The 16,047-nt window shown below is 46.5% G+C and overlaps 1 protein-coding gene across 13 annotated transcripts in view; it reads left to right on the top strand.

The window, feature by feature from the left end:
• The window catches only part of RFT1 (RFT1 glycolipid translocator homolog), a 61,454-nt gene that overhangs the window by 25,599 nt on the left and 19,808 nt on the right, over positions 1 to 16,047 (top strand). For 6 of the 13 annotated variants that reach the window (XR_014064036.1, XR_014064035.1, XR_014064037.1 and 3 more), the window contains 3 exons: positions 5,515 to 5,620; positions 10,582 to 10,831; positions 15,850 to 15,998. Coding sequence is in view for 2 of the 13 variants with exons in the window: in XM_081525053.1 (XP_081381179.1) it covers positions 5,515 to 5,620; positions 10,582 to 10,831; positions 11,158 to 11,325 (524 nt within the window). In the remaining 11 variants the exon portion in view is untranslated. Of the gene's footprint in view, positions 1 to 5,514; positions 5,621 to 10,581; positions 10,832 to 11,157; positions 12,728 to 15,849; positions 15,999 to 16,047 lie in introns of those variants that run through there. The other 7 variants (XR_014064029.1, XR_014064031.1, XR_014064030.1 and 4 more) reach the window with 2 other exon arrangements.

Genomic DNA, 16,047 nt, shown 5'->3' on the forward strand with positions numbered 1-16,047 from the left:
CTGTGCTCCCTGTCGGGTAAGTGAGGAAGGCAGAGAGCAGGCTCTAATGAGTCTCCGCTTGGTACTAAACACATCTGAAGACAGTAAGTGCCACATAAATCTCACGGCCTGATGCATAAAAGCCTCTGAAGGATAACCCAGAGCCATTTGCAGAGAATGAAATTGATCTCAGCAAATAAAATGGTATATTTAATCCAGTGACTCTTGGGTTTTTTTTTTTTTTTTTTTTTTTTTTTTTGACTCTTGGGTTTTGAAAGAGAAAAGAATCGAGTGTGTCTAACTTGGAAACACCTGGTGCCCAGGCCACTGAGTGTCTCACAGCATCGCTGGGCCCTGGGGCTTTACCAGTTTCAAGATGCACTGGGTCACGGACTAGCAATCCATTTGCAGTGTTTCCTCTTGGGTTGAGCAAAGATGTTTTTAATTCCTCACATCACTAGACAAGATCCTTGAAGACTTTTTTCTGCTGCCCTGTCTCAAATGTAAAGGGCCCTTTCAGATGCCATTCTGTAAGATTACTGGCATGTTTTTGTCTCCACTGTAATGGGCCCAAACATTTAGTATTAGGAAAAGAAGGGCCGAGTTTCTACACAAGAACAAAGGTCATTAGGTTTGGACAAACAGCTGCTGTGAAACCAATGATGTGGTTTTCAGTGCCCTGGGTCAAGCAACTGTAGGAAGCCATTAGCAAGTCAGTGCACAGAGAGCAAGACAAGCTGTTTACAGCAGCTCTGCCCCTCTAGAAAGGTAATCACCAAGAAGCAGCCTTTCTAATGCAGCCACAGGACAGTGCCACAAGGAAAGGGCTGTCCCATCAACGTAATATTCACTTGCCTGAGTCATTAATCATTGAAGATACATCAACAAACCATTGTCATTGTGTGGTCCTTTTACTCAAGTGAGATGCTGGTGCCAGTCTTGAGCACTGATGATAGATTTGTCAGCTAAAAGGGTCAGTGTTAGTTGATAAATAAAGGTAATGAATTCTGTCTCTGATGTTTTATGTCAAAGTCATTAATCATTTTAGACTCAATAAGATATTCTCTTGGTCTCATCTTCAGAGAGAGAAGAATCTTGAGAGTGGTCTGGTTCCTTAGTCTCTGAAAGGGATGTATGGTTTGCTGTAGTCACTGCAGCATCTTTAGGACCCTTGTCGTCTCTTGCCTGGCCCAGGTCTCCATCAATATCCCTGCCCCAGCAAGGTCTTCCAGCATCTGTCTCCTCATCACCGCTCCCTCTCATTTTGACCAAATTTCCAGCTGTGTGTGCCTTCTAGGAGGGTGAATGTGTCTCCCCAGGGTGCCTGCTGGCTTTCCTTCCCTGTCTCCACACCACCCCTCTTCTCCTTGCCCTCTTCCTGACTCTCTGGACTAGTGCTGCGAATCCAAATGCCTTTCCTGTGCCAAAGATATTAACACTGCTGCTCTCCACCGTGATACTCCTTGCTACAGTCTTTTTTGTTCCCTTAAATACTCACAAAATATTGACTTTCTCCAGAAAGTTTTACTGAATCATAAAAGAATGAGGAACTTTCCATGGCTCAGCCCAGCCACTTGGTTTTGAAAGTAGAACTTGCAACGTTGCTCTCCTCAGTTGCCCCAGTTGCATATTGGTCTTTGTCCTCGCCCGTGAAGTGGACTCACCTGTGACCAGACCTGCAGTGGCCCCTTTAGAGACCTCTGTGCTACTTTCCTAACGTGGGACTTGGCCACAGCACAGGCAGACTTTCGTGGAGCACTGAGGGTTTGCTTTGCGGTACTTGGGTACAGCCCCCTGAGGGGCTTTGGAAGTGGTCTGAGACTTTGATCAGACATTTTCCTCATATCTAGCTTTTCCATCCTAAAGGAAAATACAAACATTCAATGAACTTCCCTGAGACTTCTCACATTCATCTCTTAGATGCTTCTCTCTTGCCCTTTCTTTTACTTCTTTTTTTTTTTCTGGAGAAGGAAGAGCTTCTTATTTGCAGCCAGTAAGGAGAACACTTGCTTTCCCACAGCAGTGTCTCCTGTTTCACTTTTTAAAAATCTTTTTTTCTTCTCAGTCCCCTAATACTAGTTTCCTAGGGCTGGAATCACAGTGTGTCACAAACTAAGTGGCTTGTAAGAACAGAAATTGATTGTCTCACAGTTCTGCAGAAGTCTGAAACCCAGGAGCCCCCAGAGCTCTGCTCCCTGTGGCAGCTCTAGAGGAGGCATCCTTCCTCGCCTCTCCCAGCTTCTGGTGCTGGCGGCAGTCTTTGGCTGGGAAATTCATTACCCCCATCACATGGCTGTCTTCTCCCTGTGTGTCTTCACATCATCTTCCCTCTGTGACTATCTCTGTGCCCAAACTTCTGCCTCTCATAAGGACACCAGTCATAATGGATTAGGGCCCACTCTGATGACCTCATTTTAACTTATAATAAGATGCTATTTCCAAATAGACCATACTCTTAAGTTACTGGTGATTAGGACTTCACATTACTTTTGTGAAAGTGAAAGTGTTAGTCACTCAGTCGCGTCTGACTCTGTGACTCCATGGACTGTAGGCCACCAGGCCCCTCTGTCCACGGGGATTCTCCAGGCAAGAATGCTGAAGTGGGTTGCCATGCCTTTCTCCAGGGGGATTCTTCCCAACCCAGGGATCGAACCCAGTTCTCTCGCATTGCAGGCAGATTCTTTCCCATCACATTACTTTTGGGGGCAATATAATTCAACCCATACTACCACTCAGCTCAACCCAGAGTTTAAGGTTCCATCTGCAAATTCCCCAATTTCAACCTCTTTCCCTAAAGCTGACTCAAAGCCCTTCTACTCAAATCACCGTTTCATGCCAGCGTTTGTGTTCTCCACATTGCACAGCAGTGCGCTGTCCACGTGGTGTCAACTTTTTGGTTAGCAAGTGAGAGGTGCAGGCTGTGAGGGGAGCCCTGCTCCTCGCTGCTAGAGAGAGGAGGACGGAGAGAAGCAGGACCACACTGAGCAGAGCCTCGAGCCACCACAGGGCAGACGCTGGTCCCTGCCTCCTCTACTGGAGTCATCCCACAGCTGCGGTAGGGGCCAAGCTACGTCTGCAGCCATCTCGGGGAATGAAATGCAACCTGACATGGTGAAAGTGTGGAACCCGAGAGAGGGCCATGAGCGCTCCTCTGTTAGTACTCCTTTTGTCTTTGTTTTGTTTTTTGGTTGTTTTACCCACAATATCTCTGAGGTATGCCAGTTCCCAACTCCAGTCTAATCTAGCCATCCTGACCTGAATGGGGAGAAAAAAACTTAGAAATACTTGGGAAGTTCACAATCCAGAGGCATGCTCACTAAAGATTGAGCCCTAATCATAGGACCATAGAATGCTTCTCCTCACCCATAGCTCACTGTCCCATTCCTAGGCCTATTTGAAAGTTTTTTTTTTTTAAACATTTTATCTTTTTCACACAATAGTAGGATGCAAATTTTATTCAAGTTTCCATAGACTATAAACTGGGAGACCCTGAAATATCCAGGGACAAAACAAAGTGCAAAAATTTCACAGTATAAAGGTATTGAAATCATACAAGAGTCTATTCTCTTATTACTACAGCAGTTCTTTTTATCCAATCAGATCAAACTGAATCATATCAAATGAATCCAATCAGTCCCATCAAATCAACTCCATTAGACCACCAACATCAGGCAGGCCCCTCCACCAGTAAGATTACAGCTTGCTGAAGGCTCAGATAATGGGTAGCATTTTTTAGCAATAAATTATTTTAAATTAAGGTAATGACATTTTTTTTTAAGACATAATGCTGTTGTACAACTAATACAATACAGTATGTTGTCATAACTTTTATATGCACTGAGAAGCCAAAAAAGTTCATGTGACCTTTTTTATTAAAATATTCGCTCTATTGCAGTGGTCTGGAACCAAGCATGCAGTGTCTGTAAGGTGTGCTGATTCCCAACTCCAGTCTAATCTAGCAATCCTATCTCATCTGAGGGAGTAGAAAAAAACTTGGAAATACTTGTGAAGATCACAGTCCAGAGGCAAAAGCTCACTGAAGACTGAGACCTAATCATAGGACCACAGATTGCTTACCCTCCCCAACAGCTCACCACCTTACCACTTCTTTCTGTTATTTTTGATGGCCATGAAACTATTTAGTGTCCCTGTGCACGGGGACCTTTCATATTAAGCAGCTTTCATAACCATGAATAAGTTTCAGATTCTGAGACTCTGGAACTCCCCCTGTCCTGCTCTTTTCTTTTAGTGGTTTCTTTTTTTTCTTTATTGAGGTCTCATTTACATAAAGTAAAATATTGTACTCTTAAGAGTTTCGACAAATGTCTACACCCTTGTAACCAATATCCAGATTAAGATACAGAACATTTCCGTTACCCCAGAAAGTTCTCATAGGGCCCTTTCCACCCAGCTGCCCCACTGTACCTCAGAGGCAAGAACTGCTCTGATTTCTTATCATCGTAGGTTAGTGTTACTTTTAAAAAGAATTTCATATAAATTAAATTATACAGTGTGAGCACTTTCATGTTTGGCTTCTTTCCCACAGGATGAAGTTTTTGAGATTCATGCATGTTTTCACTGGATCAATAGTTTTTTTTTCTCCTTGATTGCTGTGAAGTATTTCTTTGTATGGATGGCCCCCATGTTGTTTATCCTTTCTTCTGTCAATGGTCATTTTGGGCTTTTAGAAATAAAACTGCTACACATGTTTTTGTACATGTGTTTTTGTGAACATGTGCATTTATTTCCGCTGGTTGTATATCCAGGAGTAGAATTTTGGGATTGTAGATTGCATACATTTTTATTTTATTAGAAACTGCTTGACTGCCTCTCAGTAATGGCCCCCTTAAAAGAGGGACTCAGGGAATTCCCGTCCTGTAGGTTAGGACTCCACACTTTCACTGCTGACAGCCTAAGTTCAATATCTGGTCAGGGACTAAGATCCCACAAGCCACATAGCACGGCAAAAAAAAAAAAAGAGGGGATCAACTCCATTTTAAGGCCCTGATCTTCTGTTAGCAGATTTTCCCAAAGCTTGTTCGTTAGCTATAGAGCCTAATCACTTTGTTTTAGAAGAAAACAACCTTACGAACCCTGATTCTCCCTGCAGAGTTGTGGGTGTTCTATCTCCATAGTTTCCTGCTGCTCCTGAGTCCTGGGCTTCTTCAGGGCCTCTTCAGCTGAGTTTGTCTTCACCTGCAGGGCCACTAGTGTCCCTGAGTGCTCAGACTAGCAGGCTTCTTCATGCTGATTCAAAAAGTGAAATTTGTTTGCTGGCCAGATAAGCTTGTAGTTGCTAAGCAAGAGATCTGTTTATCTATTCCAAACTGTCCATTTGTTTTTAGCTGTTTATTTTGGTCAGTGCCCTGGAATGCTCAGAGTCCTTCCAGGTAGTTAAGACCATGCATCTGCCCAGTGACCATACCAGCAGGGCTCATGATCCCCTCTGGTGTTCTCTGGCCACCCAGCCGACGTAAGGATGCACGGGGGCCTCCCACTTGGGCTCTGGAATCTCAGCAGGTTGTTTCCTTACAGGTCCTGTCCTACTGCGAGCCTACTGTCTTTACGTCCTCCTACTCGCCATCAATGGAGTGACTGAGTGTTTCACATTTGCTGCCATGAGCAAAGAGGAGGTAGACAGGTAGGTAACCTTCAAGACACATCTGTAATCATGGCCTTCCACCAAAATGAAGTAGCTTCTTTCTTTTCATTCTGAACATGTATTTATAGAAGACTCTTTTAGAGCCTGGAGTGTGGTGCTTTCCTCAGGCACCATTCAGTGAGTCTTCTCCACACTAGGTCTGGGGAGCAGCTACTGTTCTTCGCCTCCCTTTGTCAAGGGAAAAATCTAGGCCCTGAATCTGTGTTAGTCCTGGTTGGCAGAGGCAGGCACCAGACAAGACCCCCTCCTTCAACACCTCCTTGCCCAGTGCTCCAGAGGATTACTCAGGAGCTTCCTCAAGAGGCAGGTCTACAGGTACTTCCCTGATGGTCCAGTGGTTAAGAATCCACCTACCAGTGCAGGGAGCACGGGTTTGATCCCTGGTCTGGGAAGATTCCCCATGCCTTGGAGTAACTAAGCCCATGAGCCACAAGTCCTGAGCCTGTGCCTCCTAGAGCCCATACTCTGCAGCAAAAGAAGCCACCACGATGAGAAACTTTAGCACTGCAATCAGAGTAGGACGTGCACAGCAACAAAGACCCAACACGGCCAGCAATAAAGAAATAAAAATTTTTTTTAAAAACAGATTTATGGACAGTCTCAGGGCTCTGTGACATGTCTCCTCAGAGAAAGACTCAAGTGCACATAAAAGTTTTGCCACATTTTTTCCCATCCATTGACCCTGAAGTCGGGACCTCTGCCCTGGACTTCAAGCAGTAGTTCTTAATACTGGTTATGAGTCAGAATGCCCAATGGAGCTTGTTAGAAATGAAGATTCCCGTCTGCTCTACTCCCACCACTCTCTCTCCTACCGTACCTACAGAATCAGCAGCCCCTGAACATGTAAATGTTTTCTTAAAGCTCCTCAATGATTCTGATGTCAGCTTCTGGTATGAGCCTCTGATCCAAACCCAGGCTCATTCATCTCTTGTGTCCCAAACACCAAAAGTAGAAAGGTAATATCTGAAGACATCACTGTAGGATGTAGTTGAGAAGAGGGATAACACTGATAGTGGCAAAAGAGAGAGAGGAAGAAGAGAGGAGAACGGGTGGGAGTAGGAAATGGGGCAAGTGGCCCTTGTTATCCCTTTGCCCCTTGAGGTCTTGGTCCCATGGGGGTTTCAGGCTGCCTCTGTAGTGCCCCTCAGAGGCCTGGTGGGGTACGGGGAGATGGGCAAGGGTACCTCAGAGAGTCAGGGAGCCCTTCCTCTCATTCACAGCAGCCTTTGTCCACTTCCCACTGTGGCCTGTCTCAGTGGTTTGGTGACTGTGGGCTACACCATAGTTGAGAACTGGAGTGTAGAGCAGTGGTCCCAGCCCAGACTGATCAAACTCCCCTCAGAAGTTCTGGCCCTCTCCCACACCGGCTGAACTGAAATTTTAGGGGCTTGGGCTAAGGAGTCAGCTCCAGGAGATTGCTGATGATAGCTAGGGCTTGAGGAACCACTGGCCCAGACCAGCTTTCAGAGTAAAAACTGCATTGAACACTGTGACCCAGTGCATATTTAGGTGTGACTGAAACAAAGCTTCCACAAAGCAACAAGTACCCCAGTTACACACAGAACACACTGATGATGGCTTTTAATTTTGTTTCAGTTTTTTAAACTGCCATGTCATGACCCACTAAATTGATTTCCCAGCCTACTTTTAGGTCACAACCCATAGTTTTCAAATGTGGTCTAGACATGGTTTTTGCTTCAGACAGTTAAATTTATAGCTATACACTGCTTTGAGTTTGTCCTTTTTTTTTTTTTTTAAAGTGGATAAAAAGATCTCTAAGTTTAATTTTGAAAATACTATATTTTTACTTGAAAGGTGCTTCTAACATGAAATAATTTAAAAATATAATTTAAAACATACTAAATAAGGCACTGAAGTATGTTGGAGAGAACTCTGGACTAGGAATCTATCTCTTTGAAGGAAATTTTGTTACAATAATTGCAGCATTAATGTTGAAGGGGAGAAACAAGACTAAGCCTGCTTAAAACATTGAAAATACATATCTTCCAACAAATCATGAGGGAGTACAGACAGTGACTGATTGCTTTGGTTTCTCTTATATTGCATTGAACCAGAGGAAGCAGCTTTTAAAGTTAGTTGTAATGGGACCTGGATAGCATATTAAAATCTGGAAAATGATTTTCATGGTATTAGTCGTCAGCATAGAGAAAAGACAGAGCCATATTCTCATATGAAGTAACTCACTTCCCCTAAGAGTAAAATGTGGTTTTAAGCATGGTCTCCAAGTTTATATTAAACATAGTAGCCCCCTTTTTGTCTGGGCCCCTGGCCCCAACCCCTAGTCTTGTTCTGAACACATGGAGCACCGGGGCTCATCACTGACTCCAGCCTTTTTTTCCTTTCTATGAATTTAGCCAGACAAAAAACAGTAGTAAGGTTTTTTTTGTAGTATAATTGAGTAGCTTTCATCTATTTTACTTATTGAACTACAGGTTAATCAGTGTTTGTTTGTTTTTTAATAAAAATAAGGCATTTGGTTGGATGTGAAATATTAGAATGTCCTTTGAGCTGCAAGGTCCTTTTTTGTTAATAACCTCATAATCTATATAGAAGATTGATGGCTTTACACTATGCCCCACTGAAGAATCTTGGTTGTGTTTTGTTAAGGCTGTCTCATTTTCTTTTGTTCATTTGACAAATTTTTTTGAGCATCTGTTCTCTAAGAGGCATTGCTTTAAGCTCCAGGAGTACAGCCATGAACAAAACAGACGTGATCCCTGCTCTTCTGTAGCTGACAATAAGGGAAGCAGACAGCAAACAAGTAAATAGATAAGAAAATTGTGCTCTATGGAGAAATAAAACAGGGTTATGTGGTGAGAGTGGGAGCCCTTTTAGATCGGGAGGTCTTTCTGAGAAGGTTGCATTAGGCTGAGGCCTCGATGACCAGGAAGAGTCTGCTGTGCATAGATGGGCTAGAACCTTCCAGACAGAGGGGACAGTGATGCAGAGGCCGAGGATTGACAGCTCCTTTGTCTGACTTGTTGGCCCTTGAGTGCCCCACGTGGAGTTGGACTCTATAACTGTTGACTGAATGAAGGACAAGTGCCGTCTTCTCACCTAGGCACATAAGAGACCTGTGCCATCCTCTACATGGTTACCTAGGCTACACTGTTACGGCTGTACCTTGATGTTTTCAGCCAGCACCCACTGGGGGACGCTTCAGTTGCTTATCTTTTGATAAACCTGATTAAAAATAACTTCCTGTTTATGTTAACCAAACCTTAGAAAACAGTCATTGTCGCTGACTAATTTTCCATTGATTTACAAAGTGGCATTTTAATTTTATCTTTAAAATTCTTATTTTATCCTGAAGTGGATAATGCTTTTAAGGCTATAGATCTGTGAACTGTTGGAACGTTCAACAGTTGCAGAGCTCTCTTCTAATGAGAAACAGTAGACTTCCTCATCATTAGCACCTCCCAAGTGGCTGCACCGAAGAAGCCACACTGTGACTTGTCCCTGCTGGAATTAACATGAATTAGCTACCAGTTTCATTCATTGTTTCCCTTCTGCTTGGAGTTGGGTGAACATGACTTTGGTAGTTTATGAACCTGTGGTCTGAAGAAGAACCAAACATTACGCATCATCTTTTTGGAAAGTTGGTCACAGTACTGGCCCACCCTCAGTGGCTTGTTATAAAGTCGGCCATTCTGATTATTGATTAGCATTAGTGAAGAAGCTTCCTCTGTGAAGATGTGGGCTCTTGTACTTCCATTACTCATTAAAAAGAAACTATGTTGACTGAGAAGCACATGAATTACTTGTCTGGAATTCTAGATGAAAGAACTGTCTCCTGTTAGAGTATAGGGCTGTATGTGTGTTTGTTCTTGATGCCACACACTCCAATAATTACGTCTCCCATAGCACCTTGGGCTTGGTCACCCAAAGGACAAGAACCCAGGCATTTGGGGGACCCAGTGGCATTCTCGCCACCCCTCCTTCCTGTGCAGAAGCTGAGTGGTGGTCTCTGAGGTTTCCTAACCCAGCTGACACAGCTTGGGCATCTAAGGGGTTTGGTTTCCTCAACAACTATACACTTAGATTGCCTACTGTGTGCTCAGCAGAAACCGGATGCTGGAGAATTTGGTTCATGGTTGTACCACAAGCCTTTTGGAAGACTTTTATCTTGTCTGAGACTCAGTCGAGAGCTGAAAACTGAAGATAACTGAGTGATGTACTGCCCTGGAATCAGAGAAGTGAAAGGAGCAGTGTAAGCCCTCCAGTCACAGGACCCACAGAGCTCTAGAAAGGTGGAGAGCCAAGGGGGGATGTGTGAGAGTCTGGGCAACCCTGACAGTGGGCCAGGCCCTGCTCCCTCTTCCCATTCTGTTATGGAAGCCGGTCACTTGCTTTGAGTGAGATCTGCTGGCCAAGGTTACGGGGCTTTGGCCTTTCCCAAAGGAAGCAGTGCTAAAGTTTAGGGGCCAGGGGTTAGGTTGGGCTGTTGGTTCACTCCTTAGGCAGATTACTCAGTCTCTCTGGGCCTGGTTTCCTTGTCTGTAAAATGGATCCAAGCTCCACAGGGAAAGGGCCCTGTGTTCATCCACCAGCGCATTCCCAACAGCCCTCACAGTACCTGTCACAGTGACTGTTTACATGAAACCGCTAACCTGTGTCATATTCTTATGCCTCACATTAAGGCAGGCTGGACAGGATTTTTATGCATTTTGATTACAAAGTGTCACTTAACCAGTTATTATCCTTAAACACCATAAATATGTTGAATTGTTCACTTTTTCACTCTTCTATTCAGAGCTGAGGGGGACAGTGACGTTTCCATGTTACCCACTCAGCATTCGATGTAAAAATCACCTGGATTCACCAGAGGTGAATTTATGTTCACAGCCCCTTTCTTTGCAGCAGCCCTGCCTTGGGACGAGGTACCCACTGCCCTGCGTTGCCTGCCTCCCTCTCCCCAGGTACAATTTTACAATGCTGGCCCTGTCATCTTCCTTCCTGATGTTATCCTATGTCCTGACCCGTTGGTGTGGCAGCGTGGGCTTCATCTTGGCCAACTGCTTCAACATGGGCATTCGGATCACGCAGAGCCTTTACTTCATCCACCGCTACTACCGGAAGAGCCCCTACAGGCCCCTGGCTGGCCTGTTCCTGTCACCAGTCCTCCTCGGGACATTTGCCCTCAGTGGTGGCATTACTGCTATTTCAGAGGTGAGACTCCCCATAGCCTTCACACCACATGCTTTTGTAGTCTCTCCACTCTCCCTTGTTCTAGACATCCCCTTCCTATTCTGCCTGAACCAGCTGGACAAGTACTTGCTTCCTCGTACCCCTTCCCCTAAGCTTCAGGCCAGCATCTTGTGATAGAAATGACTGAGCAGTGGTACCTGTGGGAACAGAGTGGACCCTAGTCCATAGCTGTCACACCTTTTCCTGATTCGAAGCTGTAGCAGTAGGGTCTCCACTCTCCCTGGCTTGCCCCAAAGGAAGGAGATATGACTGGGGGGCCAGGGAGTGACGCTAGTTTCTTTCCACAGGTGTTCCTCTGCTGTGAGTGGGGCTGGCTAGCCCGGCTGGCACACGTCGCTGTGGGGGCCTTCTGTTTGGGAGTGACCCTCGGGACAGCATTCCTCACAGAAACCAAGCTGATTCGCTTTCTTAGGACTCAGTTAGGCGTGCCCAGACTCGCTGACAAAACAACATGACCTTGTGGAAGCCCTGTGGCACCTGGACCAGCTGTGGGGTGGTCTTGTGGGTAGAACACGTGTTCTGTGGAGGGGAGCCAGGCCAGGGGTCTGCAGTGCAGTGAGACCAACCCAGGCAGGTGAGTCATCAGAGCGAACCACCGGACCAGACACTTAATATCCATTTGAGCTTTCAGATAGCAAAGGGTTCCATTTTTAAGGGAAGACTAAAAAGTTCTTTTAAAATCGATAGAATTATTTTTTTCACCATTTTGTTGTAATCGGCATTTTTCTTTTTGAGTAATGTATTAATTCCTCTTGGGTGTGATTGACCTTAGAAACTACGTGTCCCACATATTCTATCTTGGATGTCAATCATTAATAATCATCTAGCTCAGAAGGACAGATATAGCCACTTTACCCTCCACAGGAGTATTTACCATGTTCTATAAAAGCGGGAAGGAGACTTGGTGTTTTGTGATATTGTACAACAAAGTTGGCCCCGGAATTATGGCTTTCCCCACTGTGGCCTGGGTTTTTAGAGAAGCAGAAATGTTAGTGAGAAATCCAAGAAACGAAGACACAGTGGCTTTCAGATCATATTTCCCACAGTTAGCCAGGCGGAGTCAGCATCTGTCCTCTTCACGGCTGTCCCTGCAAAGGCTACCACATGCCTTCCCACAGCAGGGGCAAGCCGGCTCATCTCTGGCGTGGCCACGGGAGAGAGGACACTGTGATCCTTCGTGAGCTATCTTGTCCCCCGAAGGGAAGCCCACTTTGCAGTTGGCTGTAAGTTCTCAGGAGGAGGTTGTACAGATGACAACTAGAGTTGAGTAGAGGTGTCTTTTTTCCATTAGAATTAAATAGGGTAAATTCTATATGGCAGGTATCACTGAATCACGCCCCTTTCCCACGGACCCCTTACTTCTGGCCCTGGTCAGTGCACCTGAATTCCAGCCCCAGGACAAGGCCGGTAGGCCTGCAGGTCTGGTCCTCCAGGCCACAGTGTGAGCCCAGGTGAAGGTTTGCCTCTGTGCCCTGCACCCAGCAGGTGAGATCACCAGGCATTGTTATCAGGCAGCAAGGCATTTTTCTTCTTTTGTTAATATATTAATTGATGTCATTAATGTATTAATTAGATGTAATTGGCCTTTGGAGCTCCATGCGCAAACTATATCTTGGGTGATGATAGTTAATAATCATCTAGCCCTGATGTCCCCAAACCTTCTGTGTTTACACCCAGAGAACAGGGCAACTTGTATCAGATGGTGGTTTGCCTGAAGTGCACATATTTAAATCCAGTGACCCAGGGAGAATGGACACATGTATAGGTATGGCTGAGTCTCTTCACTCTCCACCTGAAACTATCACAGCATTGTTAATTGGCTATACTTCAATACAAAATAAACCGCTTATTTAAAAAGTTTTTTTAAATTAAGTAAAAATAAATCCACTGACCCAGAGCTGGTGCCAAGAGGCCAAGGATAAAGACCCACCAGTGCCCTGAGACTAGGACCCAGTTACTTGGACACCTGTGTATCTAGTCAAAGAGAGAACACTTTGTATTAATTTCAGGGACAGTAGCTAAATGCAAGGTGTCACTGAGCAGTCAGAGGCCCTCCAGAAGCCTAGGCCTGGTCTTGTGTTGTCAGGCAGGGTCAGCCCAGCTCAGAAAAACTGATTGCTCCGTGGGGTAGGGTAGGTGGCACATAAAGAAGGCAGCCCTCCGTTTTTTGCTCTCTTGAACACACAGACATGAGCCTCCAGCCCTCACAATTTCCTTCTCTGCTGCTGTTGACCACCCTTCTGTCTGCTAGGACCCTGTCACTCAACCCCATCCCACTTAACCCCAGACTCGAAATGTGGGCCTCACACCACCTGCCTCAGATTCTCCTGGATTGCAAGTCAGAAATGTAGGTTTCCAGGACCCCTCCAGACTTTTGGCGTCTGCATCTCTGAGGTAGGGCTTTGGGACCAGCTCTTTCGGCGAACCAGAGTTGGCATACCCCGTCATCCTCACCCGAGTCAGGGCCCAGGGCCAGTTCTGCTCATGTTCACGGCATCCATGCCCAGCTCTAGGAAGAGAGCTGCCTTTGCGTGAGTAGCATCACTGACTTCCCTAGCTCCTCAGGAGCATGAGTTCCACAGCTCCTACTCTGCTTTTCTGCCTGGAGAAGCTCTGCATCTGACAGTGAGGGTGCAGGTCATCTCGTCCCCAAACAGCCAGCCAGGTGCTGCTGTCAGCACCAGGCTGGCTGCCAGGCAAGGCCAGCTCCTCTGGAGAGATGGCCAGCTGGGATTGGTACCCAGGGCTCTTTGCTGTGGCCTGCTTCCTCATTATAGAAAGAGGAGTTCTCGTGGCCCAGGCTTTTGGGAAGCGGGTGTTTTCCCATTACTAACCCCTGCCTCCTGGGCTCCAGCACTTGGGCAGCAGGCCCTGTGTGGCCCATGGTCTCTGTCTCCACCCCGGCTGCTCCCTACAGCAGAGCTGGGCCCTACCGCTGGCTCTGGGGCTTCCCCACTCCCCGCCCCCTAGAGCTGCACCTGGGTCTGGAGGGGCTGGCCTACAAGAGTGCTGAGCTGCCCCACGTTACCCAGGAAGGAACTGGGGGGGGGGAATCACACTTCAGGCCTTAAGTACCGCTTAAAATATAAGTGAAGCTACCTCTCCATGGGAGCAAGTCTCTAAAGCACATCCATTTATGAAACCGAAACCTTTGATGGTGAGAGCGACAGCATTTCGTCTTTCTGTGCTGCCCTGGCCACACATGTGTTGGTGACTTGGAGTTTGGCCTGTCAGGTCTCTCCATGAGGCGCTGCTGCTGTGCCACTTAAAGCTTCCTTGGCGGTGACTCCAGGCTCTGGTGGTGTGTATGCTCTGCCTCACCCCCTGCCACTTACCAGCCTGATTGACCAAGGCACCTCTTTCCTCCTGCCTTTTTTTTAAAAAAAAAAAAACCAACTTGGGTTTATATTGCTAGTTTCATGTCAGTTTCCCTTGCGAATGTGCTCTGCCCCACCCACTGCCACTTACTAACCTAGTTCACCAGGGCACCTCCTTCCTCCTGCGCCTTTTTTTAAAAAAAAAAATCCAGTATATTCATATTGTTAGTTTCACGTCAATTTTCCAATTTTAAAATGAGTAAATTATTTTCTCCATATTTGTGTGAAGATCTTTCATATCACTTCTTCCAAAAACGAAACAAAAAATTCTTAAATTTTGAAAGAAAGGTGGGCAAGTACCTTAGGTATGTGAATCATATTTAGTCATCGTCAGAACAGTTCTCCCTGCATTGGTGGACGTGACTGGATGGTGATCCCAACTTTGAAAGAGGGGCTGGCTCCCTCGGCCCTGCAATGGAGACGTCTGTGTCCCGGACTGACAGGACTGGCAGTTTATTCACTGCTCTTCCCCTTCCACTCAGAACAGTATTCCACGTTCTTCCACTGATGAGGCAGTCTCTTTCACCACCTTTCTTCTCCTTTCTTCTCGCCCACAATCTCCTTTTGGCTGTAAGCTCTGTTCTGAATGCAGAGCCCCTGAGGAGAAATGGAATGGGCCCAGGTTATCTTCATAGGGTGGCTACTGTGGGCGCCGGGTCATAAGTGAACCAGTGGAGGGGCCACCCTTGGGGTAGGTGAGTGCCCAGTTCCGTCAGCTCTCACTGGGCAGGGGCTGGGCAGGGTGGTATGATTCAGCCAGAGTTGCCACTTCGGCCTCGCAGGAGCTGCCTGAGGGCCTATGACATAACAACCAACTTACAAGGGAATCTTCTAGTCCACCATTTACTTGTCTCATTACCTCCCTCCCTTCTGTTGACTGTACTGTCACAGTGCTGCCCTGGTCTGACCAATACACTTGGCAGGGGCCACCTGGTGCAGAGTGCTCAGTGGGAACGGGACCTGAGAACCTGGCAAGCCTCAGTCCTTTAATCTCATCTGCACCACAAACTGGGGCCTTGGAACGGGGCTCTGATGCTGTCAGCACAGTGAGCAGTGACTAATTAAGACACGACTGCATTAGTCACGTTGGAGGTGACAACTGAGCAGCATGTTTTGGGTTCATGTCTGAGAGATCCTGACACACTTTTCAATTATGTGGAACTAATAGCGTGTGGCCTCCACGCAGCCGTGTCGGGCGGGAGAGAAGGGGAGTTGGTGATGAAAGCGTGACTCGGTACGGCTCCTCACTCACTTCTCTGCACTCCCTGCTGAAAATCACAATAGGTCACACCAGGGAGCGTGGCACTTGGGGTACCAGAGGGCATCTTTCAGAAGGAGAGTCATGAGACAACTCTGGGTGACACAGGAGCCACGGTCCTCTCCATAGGTGCCTGTTGCGAACCCCAGCGTTAGCTATCCTCACTGTCCCTGGTCTCTGGGTACACTCTCGTCTGGGCTTGGCACAGCCGGACAGAGAGAGCCATGAGGACGCAGGAGAACCAAAACATTGTTGCCATGGGGGAAATGGGATGTTTTCCTCCACAAATCGCAACCAAACTAGGGAATGTTGCTAAAACAGCTTTCCTTTTTGTCCCCCCCCAGGGCATTGACAACAATTTTATGAACAAACCAGATTAGCACAGCACCTTTTTTATGTTCCTGAACTAGAGCCGAAGATTGCTTTCTTCCTGACGTGACTTGTGAGATTCCCTAAGTGGCATCTCTCCAATGACAAGAGGATGTTCTTGCAGGTGTGCAGATGTTAGGCTCGGGGTGGGGGGGGGGGAGCGGGTAGGGGCA

This window comes from Giraffa tippelskirchi, chromosome 9, assembly GCF_054371585.1.
Source record: "Giraffa tippelskirchi isolate mGirTip1 chromosome 9, T2T-mGirTip1v1.2.pri, whole genome shotgun sequence".
Lineage (NCBI taxonomy): Eukaryota > Metazoa > Chordata > Mammalia > Artiodactyla > Giraffidae > Giraffa > Giraffa tippelskirchi.